Source organism: Pelodiscus sinensis, chromosome 16, assembly GCF_052426305.1.
Source record: "Pelodiscus sinensis isolate ZL-2025 chromosome 16, ASM5242630v1, whole genome shotgun sequence".
NCBI lineage: Eukaryota > Metazoa > Chordata > Testudines > Trionychidae > Pelodiscus > Pelodiscus sinensis.
This window is the reverse complement of record NC_143067.1, coordinates 24931013-24953349: the sequence shown is the minus strand read 5'-3', so window position 1 is coordinate 24953349 and position 22337 is coordinate 24931013. Positions and strand designations below refer to the sequence as shown.

Below are 22337 nucleotides of genomic sequence, written 5' to 3'. Positions count from 1 at the left end.
CACTGTGCCTCATTTCTCTTCTCCCCCCCCCTCCCCCCCACGCCACCCCTCCACTGCCTCAAGTGCTTCCCCTTTCCCAAGAAATTAGCCCTTGGAATGCTGGCACTTCGCAGTCTGCTAGATAAATTAGTTTGACAGTCGCACATGGGATGGCTAATGTGAAGGGATGGCGCCCAGGGCACTTTCTGCTTGTGTGACATGAGGAGATCGTCAGCTTCCCACATAGGCCTGGCAGAAGTAAGCAAAGAGCGTGGGAGTGGGGCACAGCCTTCTCCTGCCTCAAACCCTGCTCCTCCCAGCATGCACAGCTGCCGATGCTGCTGCTTATGGTTTTTGCTGTAGTCAAATGGTGTGAAAAGCAGCCCACTGCTTAGCAATAAAAGTTAAAACCTCAGCACGTTTGTGGGGAGGAAGCTACTGCTGAACAGCCAGTGTGGCTGGGGATGAGAATTCATGCCTGTGGATACACACAGTTCAGCACCCAGGAGTGGCAAACAGCTCAATAATGAATGTTTAACTGAAGGGAGATGACCTGGAACTTTAAAACATTGCTGTCACTTCCCTTGCACAGTTTGGAGCATCTAATAGCAGCCTTGACATTCCGGAGCAGCATCGCTGTTAAGAAGCAATAATCTGTTTAATGTTCAGCACAAAGATATAATTGCTGATAAGCCTAGCATCTCAGCAGGGCTGCAGCTGTTCTAACTCTGGGCTCTCCCTGAGTCTTGAATGGCCACCATGGCTAATCCATGACCTGGGGAGGGATTCCCCCCCCCCCGCCTCTGAGATCACAGGGATGCTCAGTTCATAGGCTTATGTGATTCTTCATGCCTCCAGGCTGGCAAGAAGAGGGCTTACTTTAGAGGCATGCCTTCTTCATTTAATGCAGCTTTAATTGCAACAACTAGTGGTAGTTCAGAGACATCCACTGCCCCTTGCCATGTGAACTTTCACTGTATAGTGCAAACCTTAGACCGAGAGCGCCCTTTGTTTAAATACACCTAGAAAAAAAGTTCTTCTTGAGTGAAATGGGCTCTCCGAAGAGCAAGACTAAAAGCTATTTATAAAGAAATGTACTTCCTATTCTGCAGGTTGATGGAGGGGGGTAAAGGAGAGCTCTGTGAATGAAAAGGAAGGAAAGTTCATCTGAGACCAGAAACCATGCCTGATGACTTTCAGGTTTAGGTCTTTGCGTTGTAAGCCCTCTGGCAGGCCTCTTCTCTTCCCCCAACTTCTTCCATCCAGTCTTTTCCACACCTATTCTGCATGGGCAAATGCAGTGGCTGGTTGGTGAGAAAAATCCCAGCTTACTCTTAGCTGTGACATTGCTTTTGGGGAGCGCCTGGCCTTACCCGTGACTTGAGGTCAGCAAAACGTTTTTAAAATGTTTGTCAGGGCCTCAGTGAACTGTAGCTTCCAGCAGAATCTGTGATAAAGGCAGAAAAGACGTTTGCCCTCAGGGAATGTTTATTCTTCAGAGCTCAATAGTGACTTCAACAAACATGTACGAGGAGTCAGAATCCCTGTATTAAAAATTTAAGTAACTCCTGGAAATGTGCAAGCCTGGGCCTGACACTGGGATTTGTGTTCATCAGCTTTTCTGGAAACTTGGATGTGTTCACTTTTTGCGTTTAGGCAATGAGGGTTGTTCTGACTTCTTGGTGACCAAACCTGAAGTGTCCTAGTGGGGCTGTAATGAGAGGGAAAGCCCAGCTGGCCTTCTTTACATGCCCAGAGTTACTTTTCCTGGGAAGGAGCAAACCAAGAACACAGCTACAAGTGCTACCATATGGGAAATGTGTGTCCCTCTTGTAGTCCTTTGTGCACAAACACAACTGCTGTCTGGCTGTGCCAAGAGCAAGGGGAGGGACATGTGCTGGGCAGCAGTTTAAAAAACTTGGAAGGAGTGTGGATTCGTCCCTTCCTGCTGCTTCAGTGGAGTTTTCCAGAGGCACAGGAAAAGGTGCAGGAGGGCTCTTGCTTGGCACCAACAAGTACAGTGATAAGGTCTCCCACATGAAAGGTGCCTGACTATTGTCGCAAGGTCTGGGAGCATGAGGCTGTTCTCCTTTGTGACTATAAAAAGATGGGCTGTGTCCCTGTGCTTGATTCTGGGCGAGAAAAATAACCCTCCTGGTGCAGCTTAGTTCTTCCATTATGCTGAAAACTAGATTAGTGCTGGGGGCATTTCTCTACAGCATCCTGCTCAGCTGGCTGCAACCTATCAACGGCGCTAGTGGCTAGAAGAGTGTGAAATAGTCTCTTGCTGTGTGTGTGTGTGTAAGTAATTTGGGGGAGAGGGGTAAAGGTGGTGGGGGCAAATGCCTGCATTGTAGGATCTGGTGCCAGGATTAGACAAGAGACTGTGCTAGTTGCACTTTCAATAAAGAGATTTCTTTTGACTCACTGTGTCGGTGGTCCCTGTGATTTCTACATTGCTGGCTTTTTGTGGAAGAGATCTTCCGCAAAAACTTATTGCGCAAGAGCACATCCACACTATGAAAGAGCGCTCACCTTCCTGCTTTCAGAAGGTCTCTTATCCTGTATTGGCTGTCTGGTCACTCTGAGGGGAGACAGAACTCAAGCCCGCTCCAGAGTCCACCCCACCTTCCTACCTTCAGGGCGTCCATTATCCTGCTTTCCAAATGCAAGAGCCAGCTCCATCCCTGGGGCAGCCTGCGTTGGATGTCCAGCTGCTCCCAGGTTGGGCAGGACTTGAACCCACCATCCTGTGCTCCCCAGGTGAATGCCCTTTGTGCAAGGAAGTGTCCAGACTGCATGGACGCGCTCTCAAAAGAAAGCTCTGATTGCTATTCACAGAATAGCCACCAGAGCACTTGTGCTTTTTTCGGTTGGTTCTTTTTGCGCAAAACCCCCCTGTTGCCTGTCCACACACCCCTCTTTGGGCAAGAACTCTTGTGCAAAAAGGAGTTATTCCTTGTAGAAAGAGGAATACCTACACCTCAAAAAAAAAAAACCCCTCTGTTCTTTTGATTTACTGTAAATTTACTTGCGCAAAAACATGCTGGAGGTGTGGATGCTCCACAGGTTTTTGCACAAAAACCCTGTAGTCTACAGTAGCCTTAGTGATGAAAATGAATACAGATACTGTGTGTACAGGCAGTCCCCGGGTTACGTACAAGATAGGGACTGTAGGTTTGTTCTTAAGTTGAATCTGTATCTAAGTCAGAACGGACGTCCAGATTCAGCCGCTGCTGAAACTGATCAGTTTCAACAATGGCTGAATCCGGATGCCAGTTCTGACTTACATACAGATTCAACTTAAGAACCCCAGGCATCCCCAAGTCAGCTGCTGCTGAAACTGATCAGTGGCTGATTCCAGGAAGCCCGGGGCAGGGGCTTCCTGTAGTCAGCCGCTGGTCAGTTTCAGCAGCGGCTGACTTGGGGACGCCTGGGGCAGAGCAGCTGGGGTGCTGCTGGGTTGCTCCAGTAGCGCCGCCGCTCCTCGGCGCTACTAGACCAACCCAGCAGCACCCCAGCTGCTCTTCCCCAGGCGTCCTGATTCAGCCGCTGCTGAAACTGACCAGCAGTGGCTGAATCAGGACGCCTGGGGCAGAGCAGCTGGGGTGCTGCCAGGTTGGTCCAGTAGCGCCCAGAGCGGTGCTACGGGACCAACCGGCAGCGCCCCAGCTGCTGTACCACAGGCGTCAGGAGCAAAGCTGCAGAGCACGGGGGCAGCGGGACAGCCCAGACGCGCCGTGGCTGTCCTGCTGCCCTCGGGCTCCGCGGCTTTGCTCTGCTTTGCTCCCCGTCTCCCTGGCCTGCAGACCAGGGGGACAGGGAGCAAAGCGGCGGAGCACGCAGGCAGCGGACAGCCCAGACACGTCTGGGCTGTCCGCTGCCCGCGTGCTCCGCCGCTTTGCTTCCACTCCCTGGTCTGCTGGAGACCAGGGAGACGGCCCCGTTCGTAACTGCGGATCCGACGTAAGTCGGATCCGCGTAACTCGGGGACTGCCTGTAGTTGGGTGCTGCTGCACTTACAGCCTACAGTCGTAAAGACTGAAGAACGTGTTCCAGCAGACTTGTCACTGCTTTAATAGTTTGACAGAAGTGTGTGTGTGTGTGTGGGGTGGGAGCTATTGTTGAAGCAAAACTTCCTTTGTGGAGCTGGGACCTGTAGAGGGGCTCAGCAGGCTTTGCTAAGTAAGTCCTGAACTTGTTGCACTGAACAGATTATTATAAACAGGATATTTGTCAAAGCCCCTCTCTTAACTGCTCCAAGGAGCCAGCCCAGACTCGGGTTCGCCTCTTGAGGTGAGACCTCCCAATGGGGGGGGGGAAGGATGGGCTTTGTTGGCTCCATCTTCACGCTAGAAGGCGGTGTGGTCTGCGTCCTAGCAGCACCGAGGCCTGTGCTAGCCAGCCGTTGTAAATGTTGAGTGGCTACTGTGTAGAATACTGTGCTGCTTCACCCGCTGGCTTCTGCTATTCCCTGCAGATGTCTGGACAGTTCATGTTGAATCTTAGGTCTGCAGCCTATAAGTGTGGCTAGAATCCTGGTATATTGGACCTTTTGCAATACCCTGTTGTTGAAGGCCCAGACAGCGGGTAGCAGAGGCAGGGGAAGGTGATGCCTTCCCAAACTACCAGACTCCCCTCCCCCCAACTTCAGCACGGCTTTCTCCAGCCTCCTGGGTCTGCCTGGGCTTCAGCTGTACTGAGGCTGGGGCCACCCACCATTCCCGTGATTTGGAGCTGGGAAGGCTGGGGCTGCACACGACCTGCTCTCCCTGTGCACTGCAGCTGGGAAGGCTGGGGCCCTGCACTGCCTGCTGGAAGGGGGAGGGTAGGCTGGGGGCCTTCTCTGACAGTAGAGGGGGGGCTTGGCTCCCACCGGCACCCTTGGACAGAAGGGGAAGAGTTGAGGGCTTGCCTTCCCAGTCCTAGGTTTATCCATTGCTGGTGACTGAAGGGTTAAGTGCCAGGCATGTGCTTTGTACTGTTCAGCGCGCACAGTCCCTATTCTAAAGATCTTGCAGCCTGGGTGAGAGCAGGATGAATAGTTAGTAGATTCTCCTCCTCTTCCCCCTCTCCCCACCTTTGAATTATTATTTACATTTTCACTATGGGGAGAAGTAAGGGGAGACATGCCTCTATAAACCGGGATGGGAAGGACATGATATCTAGAAAGGTCAGCATGACACAGTGCTGGGAGGAGCAAATGGCATCAAACAGGGTATTAATGTTCTCATCATTCATGAAGTGAGATGGTATCCAGCTACCTGTGAGTTGCTGGGTGACATTGATAGAAAATACAGTACAGTTTGCTAGCTTCTCAAAGCAGGTGAAAATAGAACTGAGCGAAGGGTTAATCTGTAGCCAAAATCTTTTAATGAGTTACAGGCATAATCAGTGTGCAGAAACATGGACTGTTGTCAACAATTCTTTTTATCACTGTCTAAACTTGCCCAGAACCTCCTTTAAGCCAGACCACCAGGGTGCCTGCCCTGTATGGCTTGTGAACAACTGAGAGACCGTTGCCCTTTGTGCTTTAAATCCCATGAGGCTGTCTGCATAATGTCCAAATCCCGCTTTTAGCCACCTTTTTCAACCCCGTCTCATTTCATGGCTTCAGGTCCAAGAGTCATAGTTGCAGCTGACATCTAGGACTTGCTTATGACGTGGCTTCAGCTTAATAGTGATGATGCGTGGGTTTTTATTTGTGTCAGACTGGGGGGGGGGGGAGAGAGGGGAGAGGAGAGAGACTCTGACTGACTGACTGTGTGTGTGCGCTTTGCAACACTGCGTTCTGCGGGCTGGAATGTGTGGGATAATGTGACCAGCACTAAAAGATGAACTCAGGTCACTGGACTTCATGTATTTGGGACTGAGAGTTGGACTGTTTAAACTTGGCTTTCAGGGATAAATGGGGTGCAACTACTTTCTAGATGTTTAGGCCCCAACATTTAGCTATTTGTTAGCATCTTTGCCTGGGTGAGTGTGTGTGTGTGTGTGTGTTATTATTATTATTATTTTATTATTTATTAATATATATATAAACTTTACAGATTCCTATTTTCTGGCTCTCTTCCTCCACACACTCCTCTCTCTCTGCTCAGCCTCTTTGTGGTGTTTCAGATGTATTAACTTTCCTGGCTTTCTCTGCCTTCTCCCCTTCTCATATTGTAAACCAAAATGAAGTTTTGCAAAGGTCAAACACATCAAATATTGATCCAAACAGAGCTAGGTTCATTCCCACCCCCCTTCCCCATACAAATTCTTAATCTTTCTAGGCCAAAGCTATAGAACAACAGTTACTCACTGTACTATCTCCAAGTAACTTTGGGGAGCTGCATCTCCCCCCTCCTTCTACCTCCGTTCCCTCCCCCCCATGACACTTCCCATCTAAATCAGCTGACTGGCTCTCTGACACTCACCTTCAAGGGAGGATGCTTTAGAGTATTTTGATCTTAAATGATTCAGACAGGGATGTAACACTGTAGGAAGGTGGTCTGGGAACCAGTTTAACATCACTCATCTCGTCTTTGAGCTCTGCCCTCTGCTGTTTACAGCTTCAGAGAATTCGAAGTGCAAAAGTAAACAGGGATGCTCCCAAACCAGGAACCATAGAGGCTTGCTTGTGGCTAGAATCTTGTGGCACAGAGCAGAAAGCATGTTGGTGGCTTCTCACTGGGAGTCCACAGACTAACTTGTCTACTCCTGAAGCAGGTACTTTGGAGCTCTCATTTTGTCCCGTGTAATTTCCTTGGTCACCACTGAATACTAGCTGGCTCTATGTAAAATGATTGTAAGGTGCACAGCTGTACCCCGGCTTTCTGTAGTTCAAAAAAGAGTAACACAAATGCTTAGGAGGATGGAGTAGATTCTGTATGAGGAGAGGTTACTATGAATGGTATGTTTAAGCTTGAAAGCGCTGATTGGGGGGGTAGGGAGGAGGAGATGACCGAGATCTGGAGTGGAGAAAGTCAGTAGGGAAGCATTTACTCCTTTTTGTACCAAAAGAGCTAGGGGTCACCAAATGAAAGTTATAGGCAGCAGGTTCAAAACAAAAGCAAGTATTTCTTCACACAATGCTCATTCAATGTGTGGAAGTCTATGCTAGAGGATGTTATATAGGCCAAGGAATAAGAGGGTTCAAAAAAAGAAGCTAGATAAATTCATGGCGGGTAGGTCCACCAATGGCTATTAGCAAGAATGGTGTCCCTTGCCTCTGTTTTGTCGGAATCTGGGAATGGGCCACAGAGGGGATTGGACTTGATTACCTGTTCTGTTCGTTTCCTCTGGGTACCTGCCATTGGCAACTATCAGACAGGACACTGGGCTAGGGAGACCTGTAGTCTGATCCATCATGGCTGTTATGTTCTATAACAGTGTTTCTCAACCAGTGGTACGAATACCCTTAGGGATACTCGATAGAAGTCTGGGGGCTACGTCAACACAACTGAAACTTGGAGAAAACTGAATGTTTGTGTTTTACAGAGCTTTATTATTTTTTTACTTTTTACACCCAAAAATTTCATAATTTGTCTGAAAACTGTAGGCACGGGGGGTACTTATAATTTTTAAAGGGGTACTTTATATAAAAAAGGTTGAGAAACACTGTTCTATAACACCTTCAGTCTGAGGAGATCAAAGCATTGTAGAGACCAATGGAATTATACCTCATGCCATCTTGGAAACCAGAAAGCGTTCTTTCCAGCACATACCTGTGCAGTCTGAGGCAAAAGGAGTGGGATGTGATGGCCCAAGTTGCACAGTGTCTCATTTGAAAAGCTGGGAATTAAACCCCAACCTCCTGAGTCCCCATCTTGTGCTTTATAACTGCAAGAGCGTTGTTCCCCAAAGTGGTGTGGATTAGTACTGCCTCAGTGTGAAATGCTTGGCTCCATACAGCGTGAAATGCTTGGCTCCTCTACAAGAGGACTTAGCTTATTTGGTCATTGTCCTCAAAGTAATCACTGGCCCTTACTCCCCTGTATGGCAGTGGGACATGAAGAGATACCATCAGTGTGGTTTTATGGTACAAGGTATTTTCCCATACCCCTAGTTCAGCCCCTGAAAGTTCAAAAACAGACTCTGCTCTCCTGAGTCCACTTGTGTTGCATGAATGCATAGGCAGCTGGTGCATGTGAGGATAGAGTGTGCAGGGAGGGGGCATTAAGAGGAACCTCATTTAGCAGTAAAGGTTTTGGTGGGGGCACAGGGAGGTGGTGCAGCTCCTGAGTGCAGTGAATGCAAACTGTGGGCGCTAGGCTGCCCCGAAAGCAGGAGCAGGGCTGTTGGTGCAAAGCTGCTCTTTTCAAAGGAAGGTGCTTGAAGTAGGGATGTTATGGACTAGTCAGTTGCCCTCTCTCCCCTCCCTTTCCCCCCCTCCGCTGCCCGTCAGATAGAGGCAGCAAAGGGGGGGGAGGGAATACTTCAAAGTGGCAAGGCTGCATAGCTGAGGACTCTCGATCCCAGGCTTCAGTGCAGCATTTCAGTTGCAGCTGACCCTGGGTTCTAGGGAAATGCTGGCGGAACCCACGGCTGACCCCAGCTCCGCGTGGCATTTCAAAGTGCCAGCACAGCACAGAGACTCTGAGTCCCCTGCTGACTCTGGGCTCCCTGCTGTGCTGCCTCTTTGAAATGCACAAGAGCCCCTGCTGCAGACTCTTGTGCGTTTCACAGAAAGCACACTGTCAGGGGGACTTCCCGCTTGGCCCCAGGCTGCACGTGGCGGTCTCAATGTCAGTGGGGGCTCTTGTGCATTTCAAAGGAGGAATGTAGAAGTCCCTATCAACTAGTTGAGTAGTCGATGGAAATTCCATTGACTACTCGACTAGTCGGTTAACAGTTACTTAACATCCTTAGCTTGAAGCCACCTCATTGAGCTGGATGGGGGTGGGAGGCAGGGATGTGGAAATTGGGGATGTAATTGACTAGTTGCTTCCCCCCTTGCTGCTCTGTCACAAAGGTAGCAAGAAGGAGGAAAAGAGAGAAGTGCTGGAGGGAGCCGGCTCAAAAGCTGTTTTCTTCCCCTGCCCTCCCTCCCCCCCCAATGGGGCTCTTGTACATTTCAAAGTAGAAGTGCCTGTGTGGAGCCTGGGGTCAATGAGACTCCCTGCTGGCCCCAGGTTCCCCACAGCGTTTCAGTTTTTTAAATACATAAAAGCCCCTGCTGGGGCTCTTGTACATTACAAAGACAGAATGCTGGAGTCCTTATCGACTAAATGAATAGTCGATGGAAATCCCATCGATTATTCGATTAATCGAAATTTAACATCCCTAGTGGAATCCAGGCAGCCTGCAGACCAGTGCCAATGGGCTTGGGTGGCCCAAATTTTGGACTCGCCAACCTGGATGTGATTTCCCCTTCTAACGCACAGCAAAGCGGCCTTATTTGATTCAGCCTAGTCTCCAAAGATGCTGCAGTCTCTTTGCCTGGGATCTCCTGAAGGGTGCAGGCAGCTGCGTGATCCTCTAGCACTGTAATCTCAAACTTCACTAATCAGTTATTGTGCCTAATCTTGCTAAGTAGAGGTTTTTGTTCCTCACAGTGAAGAATAAATCACTAGTCAGAGTGCAATCATATTAGTGTTTGCCAGTCAGTTTGGAAAGCCTCTTAGCATCCTGCATGGCAATAGGGTATCCACATGGCTTCTGCTGGCACTTTCCACAAGCACCATCTGCAGCACAAGGAGAGCTAGCCTGCCTGCAGCTTTGAGAGAGGTTTGTCTTCTTTCACCCCACAGAGCAGTTGGGGGCAGGGCCTGGTTCTTCAGCGGGGATTATCCCAGCAGATTAATTATGAAGCCACAGTGACTGCTATTATGCTAGAAACATGGCAGTGACAGAAAGGGGTTCTTCCATCGCTGGAGTAAAACCACCTCTTCCAAGAGGCAGTAGCTAGATCAAGGATAGGATTCTTTCAGCAACTCAGTGCTGTCTACACTGGGGCTTAGGTCGACTTAACTATGTCTCTAGGGGTATGACTTTTTCATATCCTTGAGCAATGTAGAAGGATCCACCAACTTTCTAAGACTCCACCTTGAAGGCCGGTGAGGAAGTGCAAGGAGGATGCTGGGATACCAGCCGATACTCTCACTGTGGAGGATTTACTATGTAACGAAGACTTTGCAGAGGATGACAACAGCTCTGAACTGAAATGTGTTTTTTTTCTCAAGTCACATACATAATTAGCATCTGTCTCTTGATTTTATATCAGAGAGGTAGCCATGTTAGTCTGGATCTGCAAAAGCGACAAGGAGTCCAGTGGCACCTTATAGACTAACAGATGTATTGGAGCATAAGCTTTCGTGGGCAGAGACCCACTTGGTCATGCATCTGACGAAGTGGGTCTCTGCCCACAAAAGCTTATGCTCCAATACATCTGTTAGTCTATAAGGTGCCACAGGACTCCTTGTCGCTTCTGCTAATTATGGAGCAAGCAAAACCAAATGTAAAAGCCCTTTTAAAAAAAAAAAAAAAAAGTTACATAGTAATTCCAAACACGTCAGCTCTCTGCTATGATGGCTATTTCTTCCTGTTGGCAAGTCCACAGTCCCGGAAAAGTCCCTTCTTCCAGCTGCAGTCAAAAGCTGTAAACAAACATGAAGACAGAACTGAAACCTTAAGGCTGCTCCAGATGGGCCTCCAGGTATGAGGGTCTAGGCTAGCTTTGATTCCCATGTATTTCAGTCTAATAATAAGAGAACTTCCTGTTCACTGTCGCCAAGTAAAGCTCTGTGTCGCTTCCTCAGATTGTGGGCTGTGGGGACTTCAGGGAAGTTCTTAGAGGGAGGCGCGCTGTGTGCATGCACCTTTTGTCGGGAACAACATAGTACCATGTGGATTCTGCCCCGTGATGGCTTGTGAGATCTCTCACTCCAGCAGCACACGGCACATGCAGAACTTGCGGTTGTGTAGGATCAGGAATGAAGCTGGCTAACAAGCCCCTGAGTATCTCTGTGCTGCTGCGAGAGTGGTGAATAAACCTGAGATGTGCAGTGTTACCAAGAGCTAGCCTTATTTGTGTCAGGAGCAAGGTGGGGACCAATACAAGCCCTTTGGCTCCCTTTTCCCTGACTTGTGGGCTATACTCGGATACAGGTTTCAGATCTGTTTAACTGATTGTAACCCCTTTCTCTTTGTTTTGCTAGATCATGATTGAGTTTTGCCCTGGTGGGGCAGTGGATGCTGTCATGCTAGGTAAGTGCATCAAATCAATATCCTTACTTTCACTAGGAACATGTTGGAGAGTGAGGAATCGGCGCCCCTGGGAATGTAGGGCGCCCCCTCTCCATGTCATGTTCCTGTGCTCCTTAAAAGCAGACTTGACATCACCACCACCACCCTGTGGCTTTTTGCCTGGCTTTTGTAGGGCACCGTGTCATCGTTTTCTGTGTAACTCTAAATAGAAACCCTGCTGTAGCATTAACCATGGAGCCTCTGATTCTCTTCCATAGTCTGCGTGCAGAGTAAGGTTAAATATTGAGTTATGGCAATTTCTGGGCATCTTCCTAGCAACTTGAGGCATTTTGCTGCATGGCCTGTAGATTGTTCAGTCTTGGCAAGGCATGGGAACCAGGTTGGTGTGTGGTTTTTTTGTTTTTTTGTTTTTTTTTAAAAGTACTAGAGGGGTAGCCATGTTGTCACCTTAAAGACTAACCGATTTATTTGGGCCCATGGTCACTGACTAGTCGATCGTGAGGTGTTTGAGGTCCCCCAATTCCCTCCACCCCCAAGAAACCCCACTACCTGCCTCCGAAAATGGAGGTAGTGCCAGCTTCCTGCGGGGTGGAGGGAAGTCTGGCAGCTGCGCGCCACTTCCGGGGTTTCCGGAAGTGCGCTGCCTGCTCCCCTCTTCCAGGTCTGTGGCGTGCCAGGAGGAGGTAGGAGTCCCTGAGGAAGACGTGTGCTGGGGTTTCGGGGGGGAGGGGAAGAGAGGAGAGGGGAAAGGAGGAGCGCACTGGGGCTCCCCTCCTCAAGGAAGGGGCGGGGCAGTAGATCTTGGCTTGTTGTGTCATTTAAAAAGTGATCTTGGGTGTGTAAAGGTTGGAGACCTCTGATTTGGGCATAGGCGTTTGTGCATCTGACGAAGTGGGCTGTTGCCCACGAAAGCTTGTATCCCAATAACTGTTAGTCTTTAAGGTGCCACAGGCCTGCTCCTTGTTTTGGTGATTTTTAGAGGGATGGGTGCCTTTCTGCTGGAGGAGGTTTGTTAGGGGTGCTGGATCACATGATGCTCCTAAGGAAAGCCCACCAGCTGTTAATCTGGGCATTACTGACACTGAGGCTCAACAAATCTGTTTCCATCCCTATCATCACTAATCCATTGAAACCAATAACATTAGGGTAGACTGAGACTTACATTAATGCCACAAAACCACCATTTTGACTCCTCCAAGGCCTTTGATTGCCATGGAGCGTATTGATCTGGCTAGAGCTGCAGCTGTACCCAGCCGCCCCAAATGGCATTACAGCCCCATTGTGTTGGGCACTGTACTAGCCTACGTGAAGATAGTCTCTGTTGAAAAAAGGCCCCTTCTGCCTCAGCTGGAGAACAGTGCTCCTGGTCTCTGCTCATCTGGAGACTGTGGGACAAGGTCACAACTGCCGCTTCCGTCACTTTCCCCAGGGTGATTTTTCCCGGAGGTCATGAAAATCTGACTGTTTTCTCCTGCAAAAGTGTGCTCAGCCCAGGCACGTTGCTTTCAGTTCCCAGTTTACAAATCAGTAGAGCCCTGCACGGATACAGAATGTTGTATCTGCAGCCACATCTGCATCTGCAAAAATGAGCCACATCCACAGATGCAGATACCCATGGATATCTGTGGATTTGGGAGGGGCTCTACAAATTGGAACCCTGTGCTTAAATTAGGAACCTTGTCTAAAGAACTGCAGTGTTCTGCTGTGGTGTCCAAATCTGCTGTACTGTCCATGGTAGCCTGGCACCCAGGTTCGGAGATGAGGGCCCCTGCTTGAGAAGGGATGATGCACTCTCTGTTGTGTATCTGCACTCGTGGGACTGGGGCTGTAGTGTAGATTTGTTATGGTCGAGTTTTCCAGCTGAATGGTGGGTCCCAGCAGGACAGGAAATCATGGATGCTAAGTCTCTTGAGGCACTAGACTCCTATCTCGTCAGGCCTGGTATCTCCTGTTTCGGAGACAGCCAGCCTTGCAGAGGATTTGGTTTCAAATGGAGGAGGGAGGAAACTGGTATTATGAACTCCTGACTGGCCTGGCATACAAGCCAGTTCCATTGTTGCCAGGATCAGGCTATATTAAATAGATGCCTGGGGATCCAGAGAACCTGCTGCCCATGTTAGTAAATGAGTCCCAAGAGAGTCTAAGTTTCTAAGTTAACAGCAGAGCTGATCTGGAAAACAAGAGAGGAGGGGAAATCATGGCCATTTAAGTTTTGTCTTCGGCTTGATAGCCTGCTCCTGAACAGATGTACAGTGGAAAGCCTTGTTTGGCCGTGCTCTCAGCTGAGAGTCACTGCAAATATCAGCTTTGAGTTACTGAAGGAAAGAGGGAGGCAGAAAAAGGAGGAAAACAAAACAGCTGAGCCAGCATCTTTTCTCTGGGTCTGCGTTTAAGTTCCTTGGCTTTGAATGACTGGCTGTCCTACATAACATAAGTTTCTTTCAGTCCTCCTTTAATGTACAATAGGCTATTCTAGCTGCCTGGAAAACACATGCATCTGTTCCAGCTGCCTGGATTTGCTGGTCCCCGGATTGTCCAGTTTTACTAAGCCTTGGGTGGAGAGGGAAGATTTAATACAAGGAGGCTGGGTCGGGAGAGGGACTGAGGGCTCAACCATGTGGAGATAGATGGTTTGCAGAGGTGGAGCCTTTGGGGTGGGGTAGAGTGTGAAGGAGCAGAACTCTGCAGCTTGGGCATCCCCATGAGCTGCAGAAATAGAAGGCAGCTGGAATTACAGTTGGGCCAACGGATGTGTGTGAATTATGCACGTGACTGATTACTGGGCCTGGCACCACTCCGTGCATGTTTCTCCCTGCGCCTCTTCCCAGTCCTACTGATGCCAGTCCCCGGGCCTTGGTGTGCAAATCAGTATCTTAATGAAGATTCTGGTGTTTCCTGCCATTAGATTTCAGGCCTATTCTCTCCATGGTGTCCCAGTGGTGAATACATTTGTCCAGCCCTCAAGGAGGGAAACTAGACCCTCTCTGTTCAGATTCAGAGAGTGATGCTTTCCACAAAGGATGAGCCTGTAACCAGAAAGTCTCGCTAAAAAATGTGCACTGGGGAGAAGGTTCAGTAGAGCACCAGCTCTGAAAGCAGATGGGACTATTGGGCTGTGAGCTTAGGGAATTGACTTTCTCAGATTTGTGTGGGGGTCTCAGATGTATAGTGGCCATACAGAGGCAGCCTCTGTTGCTCAAGTGAACCCTCTCTACTCCCCTCTTGGTTTAACTTCTGTCTCTCCACAGAGTTGGATCGAGGTCTGACGGAACCCCAGATTCAAGTGATTTGCCGCCAGATGTTGGAGGCTCTTGTCTACCTTCACAGTAAAAAGATCATCCACCGTGACTTAAAGGCAGGCAATGTACTTCTGACCCAGGATGGAGATATTAAACTCGGTGAGCGAGTAGTTGGGGCGCTGCAGAGCGAGAAGCTGGGTACATGTTTGCTAGGTGGCTAATTCTGAATTGGTGGCAAGTCAGTCTCCTCAGAGCAGCTTGACTGTACTTGTGACTCTATTGCAATAAACTCTTAGCCACTGCTCACAGTCTCTTACAAGCCACGTGGTAAGAAGCCTTGGTGGTTGGTACGTCTGAAAAAGTCAGCCTGAAGTTTTGTTTCAAAGGCAAAATATCTCTCCAGCGTGAGTAGGGCAGCTGTGAAACTAGCCAGCATGCTTTATCTGAGTCTACTTAATGCCTGCTGGAAGTAAAGATGCTGGGGAAGGTTTCTACCCACTCCTGGGGCAGAAGACTGGAATGAAAGGAAGACTGTTGGAAGGAATTACAAAGGGTGCTGCATGAGCCATGCCAGCTGCCTACAGCATGCCATGACTGCAACTCCATGTTAGAAACATGCTGTCCTGTAGATTTTCCTTAATCTGAAGCTCAGGTTTGGCAGCTGAGCAAATGAGAGCTGGAAATGAGGAAGGGGAGCATGTCTCTCTCTTTCCCATCAGCTCCCATGTAACAGGACTTCCTGCAGAGAGGGTGTGTTGGTCTGGCTTGCTCATCCTTCAGGAAATTGCTTCACTAGGGCTTCCACTTGAGCGCCTTCAGCAGGGGTGTCACACGCTGACTTGCTGAACAGTCACTCGGGGTCAGGCAGCGGGCTTTGGATTGTGTGTTATGAATTCTCCAGCCCCGTGGTGCCAACCCATGCCTAAAAGGTTCTAGATGTTCTTGCTGTTATGCAGTCCTGGTCGCAACAGGGAAAGGACTAGGGCTGCGTTATGTTTAGGGTGTGTGTCTCCTGCCCGGGCAGTCTTCTGTTAATTGAATTGCCCTGTGTCAGTTTCACACCTTACAGGAATGCCCCAGTATTGGGTGTGAAACTTGTACAGAGCAGTATTGCATGGTCTCCCCTTTCCCAGGAGAATATCCGTGCTGGAATGAGGTGCCAGACTGGAAGTGCTGGAGATTGCACTAATTCCTGTAGCCACAGAGCAGGCCTGGCACACAGCAGGGCAAGCTTCCCTCAAGAGTGCTTTGCCAACGTGCTGGGAGACTGAATTGAGATGACCTCCCTCTACTTCCTAGGAAGGAGAGTCAATTCAGGCTGTGCAGCCCAACCCGTACTGTACAGAGGCCTCTCTTGAGGCTGTCAGCAGGGATAATGGTGTTGGTAGTGATGGGAGGTGGAGGGTAAGTGGCTTTTATGACTTATCTGGGAACAGAACTGCAACATGGTCCAGTTCATCACATGGGAACCAGTGAACAGGCAACAGGTGCCCATTTAAAACTTCAGTGGCTTGAGCCACATTCAATCTGCAGCTGAGAGTCATTTGGCCTTTCTATGTTCTCCTTTAAGGGATAGATCATGGGATGGAGGAAGGAATCTTCCAAAGAAAATAAGAACCACAGAGGTGGGGCTGGGCTGGAATAAGACAAAAACTGATGATCTCTTAGAGCAGGGAGGGGCAACCGGGAATGATAGGTGGACTGCATGAGTGGCCCTCTTTCACCTTCCACCTGTGGCCCCTTAGACCTGGCCCCATCTGTTCCCCTCCCCCACGTGCCTCTCTCACACCAGAGCCTGCACTAACCTGCTCTTCCCCCTCCCTCCCATCTGATTTGTGGCATTCCTGCTCTGGGAGGGTGAGGGAGAAGTGGGGACAGAGCGCAAGTCAGGCAATCTGCAGCTCCTCTGAAAGTGCTGGGAGGGAGGGAATGAGGAAGGGAGGAGGAGCGCAGCAAGTGTGAAGTCCCAAGTGCACAGGAGGCAGCTGGGGTTTTTTCCACCACTGTCTGAGCCATGGGACTGGACAAACACTGGGTCAGACCAGTGGGCTACCTATCCCAGCTTCCAACACTAGCCAGTCCAGGTGCGTCAGAGGGAATGAACAGAATAGGGCATTTTATCCCTCCATTCCCATCATCCACTCCCAGCTTCTGGCAGTTAGGGGCTTGGAGTATGAAGTTGCTTGGAGGAGTCTTATTGAGTTGGTTAGTGCAGGCTAAAGTGTTTCTTCAGTAGCAGGCGGAGAGCATTTCCTGTTACCCAGGAAGGAGGTGACTCATGTCACTCAATTGCCACTTATGGGATTGGGAGAAAGGGAAAGGAGGTAATTTTATATTCTTTGCTTTATTGATGTCTCAAAATTAAGACTTCTTGTTAACAAATTGTGCCTCTAAGAGACTTGGCAAATGACCTTGCATGGAGTGTCTGTTCTTTCATGTCTTGCAAAGAGTTCCATTAACCTAGAGAAACATTTTAGGGTCTCATGGTTGGAAGGAATGCATCCTCGTAGGTTCATTTAATTCCTAGTATTTAGTCTAGAGAGGATGTATATTCATACTGCATAGAGCTTTGCTTGTACAGTTCTGAAAAGCCTTTTGGGTTTTTTTTAGAGCATCTAACATGATCGATTTATTTGCAGCTGACTTCGGTGTGTCTGCCAAAAACATGAAAACTTTGCAGAGACGAGATTCCTTCATCGGGACCCCTTACTGGTAAGTAAACTAGCTTGTTAAGCAGCCTTCTTTTGAAAGGTAAATTCCCAGAGAACTGTGCATTCTTAGCACCTTTTGGGTATCAGACTGGAAATCTAGATTGTAACATCTTGCTAGGACAAGGATGTGATGTACTTAGGGTCCATTTAACTATTTTGCCTTATCAAGCGTCGGTAGGAGGATTTTAACACCATTCTATAATTTTAATAAAAAATAACTAAAATACAAGTCCAGTATCTTCTGCTTTCAAGAGTCTCACCAACTGTGCGTATCATAAAGGAACAGCATGAAGTGTGTTGGGGCAGCTGGAGAGGAACAGGAATACTTCTCTGTTGGAATGACACCTCTCCCTCCAACCCAATGCAATTCCTGCAACTTGGAAGTAGGTGGAATCTGGGACACCACCATATGTGGTGGGGGAGGAATCTTCTTCCTCCCCCACCACATATGGTGGAATGTTTTTTGAAGCAGCTCCATGTGCATGGAGGCCACAACTCACTCCAGGAATGTAATCTCTAAATCACCTCTTTGCTGAAGGAGGGGGATCAGTGAGCATTAATTTATTGTCTGAAGCAGCATCTGTGCCAGATGTGTCTGCCTTGGAGGTTTTCACAAACTGCCTAGGCTGTCTCAGCTGATCTGGGAATGGGGGAGGAGAAGGGAAATAAGGGTCTTTTCAAACCTCAGGAAAGCTGCTGTTCCCCATTAGCTTGCTAGGAGGTCCTGCTTTGGGTGAAGGTGCCATGCTGCAGATCAATGACATGGTTTGAGTACTGACTCATTGGACTTGTGTGCAGCCAGTCTCCTCTTGAAAACGTGCTTGTGTTGGTAGCAGGATGCCGCAGACATTTCCCGCTTCCCCTTGTGTGCTCCCTTGCAGGATGGCCCCTGAGGTAGTGATGTGTGAAACTATGAAGGACACTCCCTATGACTACAAGGCCGACATCTGGTCCCTGGGAATAACGCTGATAGAAATGGCTCAGATAGAGCCCCCCCACCATGAACTGAACCCCATGAGAGTCCTGCTGAAGATTGCCAAGTCTGACCCTCCCACACTCAACTGCCCTTCTAAATGGTAAGAAGACAAAGAGCACGGAAGCTCTTTGCTGTGGCTTCCCAGTGATGCTGGGCTCAGCTGTTTGTGCAATGCAAATGTCCTCCAGGGAGCTGCTTGCCAATTATTATATGTTTTCAGGTCTCCAGAGTTCAGAGACTTCCTGAAGACAGCTCTTGATAAGAACCCTGAGACTCGGCCAAGTGCGGCACAGCTGCTGGAGGTACGCAGCTGTCCTCAAGGGAGCTGAACCCCTCAGACTGGCCTTTTGTGTCGAGTGCTAACCTTGTCTTGGAATCTTCTAAGCACACCACGTGTCTAAGTAATTTGTGTATCTCCCAAACCTCATCTGAAGCAAAAACTTACTCATCCTCCCCAGTTTTCTAGTTCACTTGTACTTCTCTGGGATGTCTTGCTGTGCTGGTAACACTCTTACAGGCAGACTGAGCTGTGAACATTTTTGTCTGCTTATTGAAAGGCTATGTCTAGACAAATTCTCTGATACATCCAGAATGCCCTGCACACTTGTGCAACAGACCGTCATTTAGGAGTAATGCTTGGGGGTCCTTCATAGCAAGAGTTCAGCAAAGAGTAGATGTGATGTTTGCAATATTTGGGTAGATGTTGCTAATTGTTTAGTCTCCACTACTGACTTCTTTATGCAGTGCCTGTGGGGCTAGCTTTCCACAAGACTATCTCCCCACCTGAATGTCTGGAGGTGGGGAAATGGTTCAGTAATGGTTGCCAGGTGACCTAAGTTGGGGACATTTGTCCAGGGAGAAGCTTCTGCCATAAACTGTAAAAGGAAAATAACCTGACTGCTTAAATACCATCGACCAGAGCCTGGGGCTGATCAGCAACTGGAGAGTTCACACCCTAGCCCAGAATGGCTGTAGAATCCTGGGGAAGAAATGGCATTTGATTGTCTACACCATGGAAGTCCACTCGACACACAAGATTCTGTGTTAAGGTTGCACAGACCATCTTAATCTGTCACTTTCTGACTTCTTGGCCTTTTGTATGGACTAGGGATGTTAGATGTCGGTTAATTGAATAATCATGTTACTTCATCAAATTTTAGTGATCACAGGACTATTCGATAGTCCCCGGGGGTGGGGCCGACAGCCTGTGTGCTCCTGGCCCCACTCCCAGGGAGCCCCCTGCCTCCCCGTGCTGCTGTCTGCAGCACAGGGCGGAAGCAGCCTCTGTCCTTCGTGAGCCCAGGCCCGCCGCGGAAGGAGGCTGCTTGGCAGCAGCAGCTTCCCCTACCTCTGATATAGGTAGCAGCTCATGGGGAGCTGGCCTTTAAATTGGCTCCCCCCAGGCACTGTGGGAGGTAGCGGGGGGGAGAGGGGGGAGAGGTGGGGCAGCTGGCTTCGCAGAGGTACCAGCTACCCTGCCCTCCTTGCAGCCTCTTTAAACAAGGGGAGGGGGAGTGTGTGTAGTCAATAGGATTAACCAATAAGCCCAGGTATATCAGTTAATCATTTAGTTGACTACACATTGACATCCCTAGTATGGACTATCCATAGTGAAGTCTAATGATCAATGTTGTACGTCTCTTGGCATCCCCTCCCCAGTCTGTGTACTTCAGGGCAGACACAATCTAAAAGAGAATCTCCTCTTCTGCTTGGAAAGTACCTACTGCGTTTTGGGCACTACAGCGTTCGAAAGAATGCTAATCCTGTTACCACTGAAGCAAGCGAAAAAGCTGTGGCTCCAATGGAGCTGGGATGGACTTTGATTTCCTAGTTATGCCAAGATGGCAGTTGCCATTTGAAGTGCAAGTCACATCCCCACCCTTACCCTTCAAAAACATAAGATGTTAAATGCTTTTAACTGCCTATTTGAGTGCTCTGAATAACTCGCATACGGTGCTGGTGTATCTTCTTCATGCTTCACACTCTAATGTAATTTTTGATGGGGGGGGGAGGGGACGACACTCCAAGAATTTGGAAAGTGGTCAGGGGCTTCACTCTTCCATGATGTTAATGGAGGAAGTGCAGGGTCTGGGATGGAGTTTGGGTGAAGGAGGAAGTTGTGACCTGGGGCAGGAGACTAAGGTGCAGTGCGGGAGTTTTGGTTGTGACCTGAGGCAGGAGATTGGAGTACAAGGTCTGGGAGCGGGTTTGGGTTATGTGGGTTGAGGGGGCAGAGTTCAGGGGAGGGAGGTACTGTGGTGCCAGAGGAAGGCTCTGTAATTGGGTGGCTCCTGGCCAGCAGCCCAGCAGGCTCCTTGCCTGTCCACCCCTCAGGCTCACAGCTATTCAGACCCACATGCCCCCTGCAGCTGGTGCAGGGGTGGGAGGAGGGGTGCTTCACTGTGCTGAGGGGGGGGGCAGTGTGCAAAACCTCTTCTCCCCCTGCCCTTGGGCTCACAGCTGTTCAAAGACAAACAGGACCCAGCAGCTGCTTTTCTGAGCTGTGTGTGGGGCAGGCAAGGAGCCTGCCTGAGGCTCCCCGCTGCATCCCTGCCAGGATCAAGCAGTGTGGTGGGCTGAATGTGGCCTGTGGGCCATGTTTTGCCCAACCCTGCTCTATATAGTGGTCAGTCACATGGTTTTGTTTGAGCATTTCATTTGGCATGTAATGTGCCTCTTTAAATCAGCATCTGATCTGGGACATTGATCGTTCTGGCCTCATAACTCTGAGTGGAGGACAGAGTGCTCTCGCCTGTGGTTTGCCACCCAGGAAAGTTTGACTAGGGGTGTGTTTACCTTACTCAATAACAGGAAGTATACAATACACTTTGGAAACCGGCGGACACCCTAGCTGCTTTATGAAGCTTAGTACACATGCGCGCTCTGTGTGTATTGCCTGCAGTTTCAATTACGCATCCTTCCACTCTGTTTACACATGTAGCTCTTAGAGCTGCCACTCACCTTCAGCTGAGAGCCACACCATGCTCATATCGGAGAGATCTGGGCATTCAGTCCCAAGCAGGGATGTAAAAAAGTGTTTTGGTTTTGTGTTGTGTTGTGTGTTTTTTGTAAATCTGTAACCACTGAAAATTTCAGTGTTACACATGGAAGGGAGGCAGCTCCCTGCAAGCACCGACTCCCGTGAATCTGCCCCCCCACGCGCCCCTCCCCCCGGCACAGCTGCTGCAGTAACGGGGGGGAAGGGGGGGAGAGGAGGTGGTGGCTCTGTGGGAGCCAGTACTAGGGACATTAAAATGCTGTTATTTGTGTAAATGTGTAGCCACTGAATTTTTCAGCGATTACTCAAAAAAGCCTGATTCCCTGCCAGCACTGGCTAGCGTCCCCCTCCCCCCACCACACTGTTACCTCTGTATCAGAGGCAGCAGTGGGGGTGGAGCAGGCGGCTCCATGGGAACCGGCATGTGCAGGGAGCCAGCTTATAAACCGGCTCCCCATGCACACCAGCATCTCCCTTCCCCTCTGATACAGAGGCAGCGGGGTGGGGGGGATGCATGTAACTGAGCGGGTCAACCAATGAGCCCAGGTAGGAGTCTAACACGTGTGATTGGGTTTTCAGCATTCCTTCATTAACAAGGTCACCAGCAACCGAGCTCTGCGTGAGCTCGTGGCGGAGGCAAAGGCTGAAGTGATGGAAGAAATCGAAGACAATCGAGAGGAAGGAGAAGAGGATGAATCATCGGAACTTGTATCTGTAAGTCTTGTTCTCTCCCCCGCTCCTAGTTCTGTGGCGGGGAGGGGGCGTGGGTCCTGTAAAGGTGAAGGCAGGAAGAGCTGCAGGCCAAAGTTGCTGTAGGATTTAAAGCAATGACGACTTCTATCCATCGCTGCCTCAGACTCCTCTTGAGGAAAGGCTGCCGCCTTGCTAAGTCCGGTCGGGTGGACAGGAAGGTGGTGGGAGAGGGTCCTGGAAAATAATGCCGCTGGAGGGATGCCAAGCTTTCCCTTCAGAGGAGGAACCCACAGTTGCTGCTGCTGGTAATGCCAGGCATTCAGCAGGACAGCAGCACTATTGCAGGCTGGCTAGCTAGCTTGCCTCAAGCTCCAGGAAGGAGTTTCCCTCTGCTGACCCCTGCCATCAGGGCAGGGCCAGTTGTGTTGTGCTCTTGGGCTAGTGGTAGCTGAAGCAGCAGCTGGTTGCTCTGGGATCAAGGTGTTGCTGACTCGACCATTGTCCTGGCACAAGCTTATTGGCAGCTCTGGGTTCCAGCTGGCAACGTGCTG

At 49.6% G+C, this 22337-nt stretch overlaps 1 protein-coding gene across 3 annotated transcripts in view; it reads left to right on the top strand.

Moving 5' to 3' along the window:
* The window catches only part of STK10 (serine/threonine kinase 10), an 83777-nt gene that overhangs the window by 38716 nt on the left and 22724 nt on the right, over positions 1 to 22337 (top strand). For 2 of the 3 annotated variants that reach the window (XM_006138128.4, XM_075900253.2), the window contains exons 3-8: positions 11121 to 11169; positions 14418 to 14567; positions 17048 to 17120; positions 18001 to 18195; positions 18316 to 18397; positions 21673 to 21807. In XM_006138128.4, coding sequence (XP_006138190.3) covers positions 11121 to 11169; positions 14418 to 14567; positions 17048 to 17120; positions 18001 to 18195; positions 18316 to 18397; positions 21673 to 21807 — 684 coding nt within the window. Of the gene's footprint in view, positions 1 to 10426; positions 10619 to 11120; positions 11170 to 14417; positions 14568 to 17047; positions 17121 to 18000; positions 18196 to 18315; positions 18398 to 21672; positions 21808 to 22337 lie in introns of those variants that run through there. The other variant, XM_075900254.2, reaches the window with a different exon arrangement.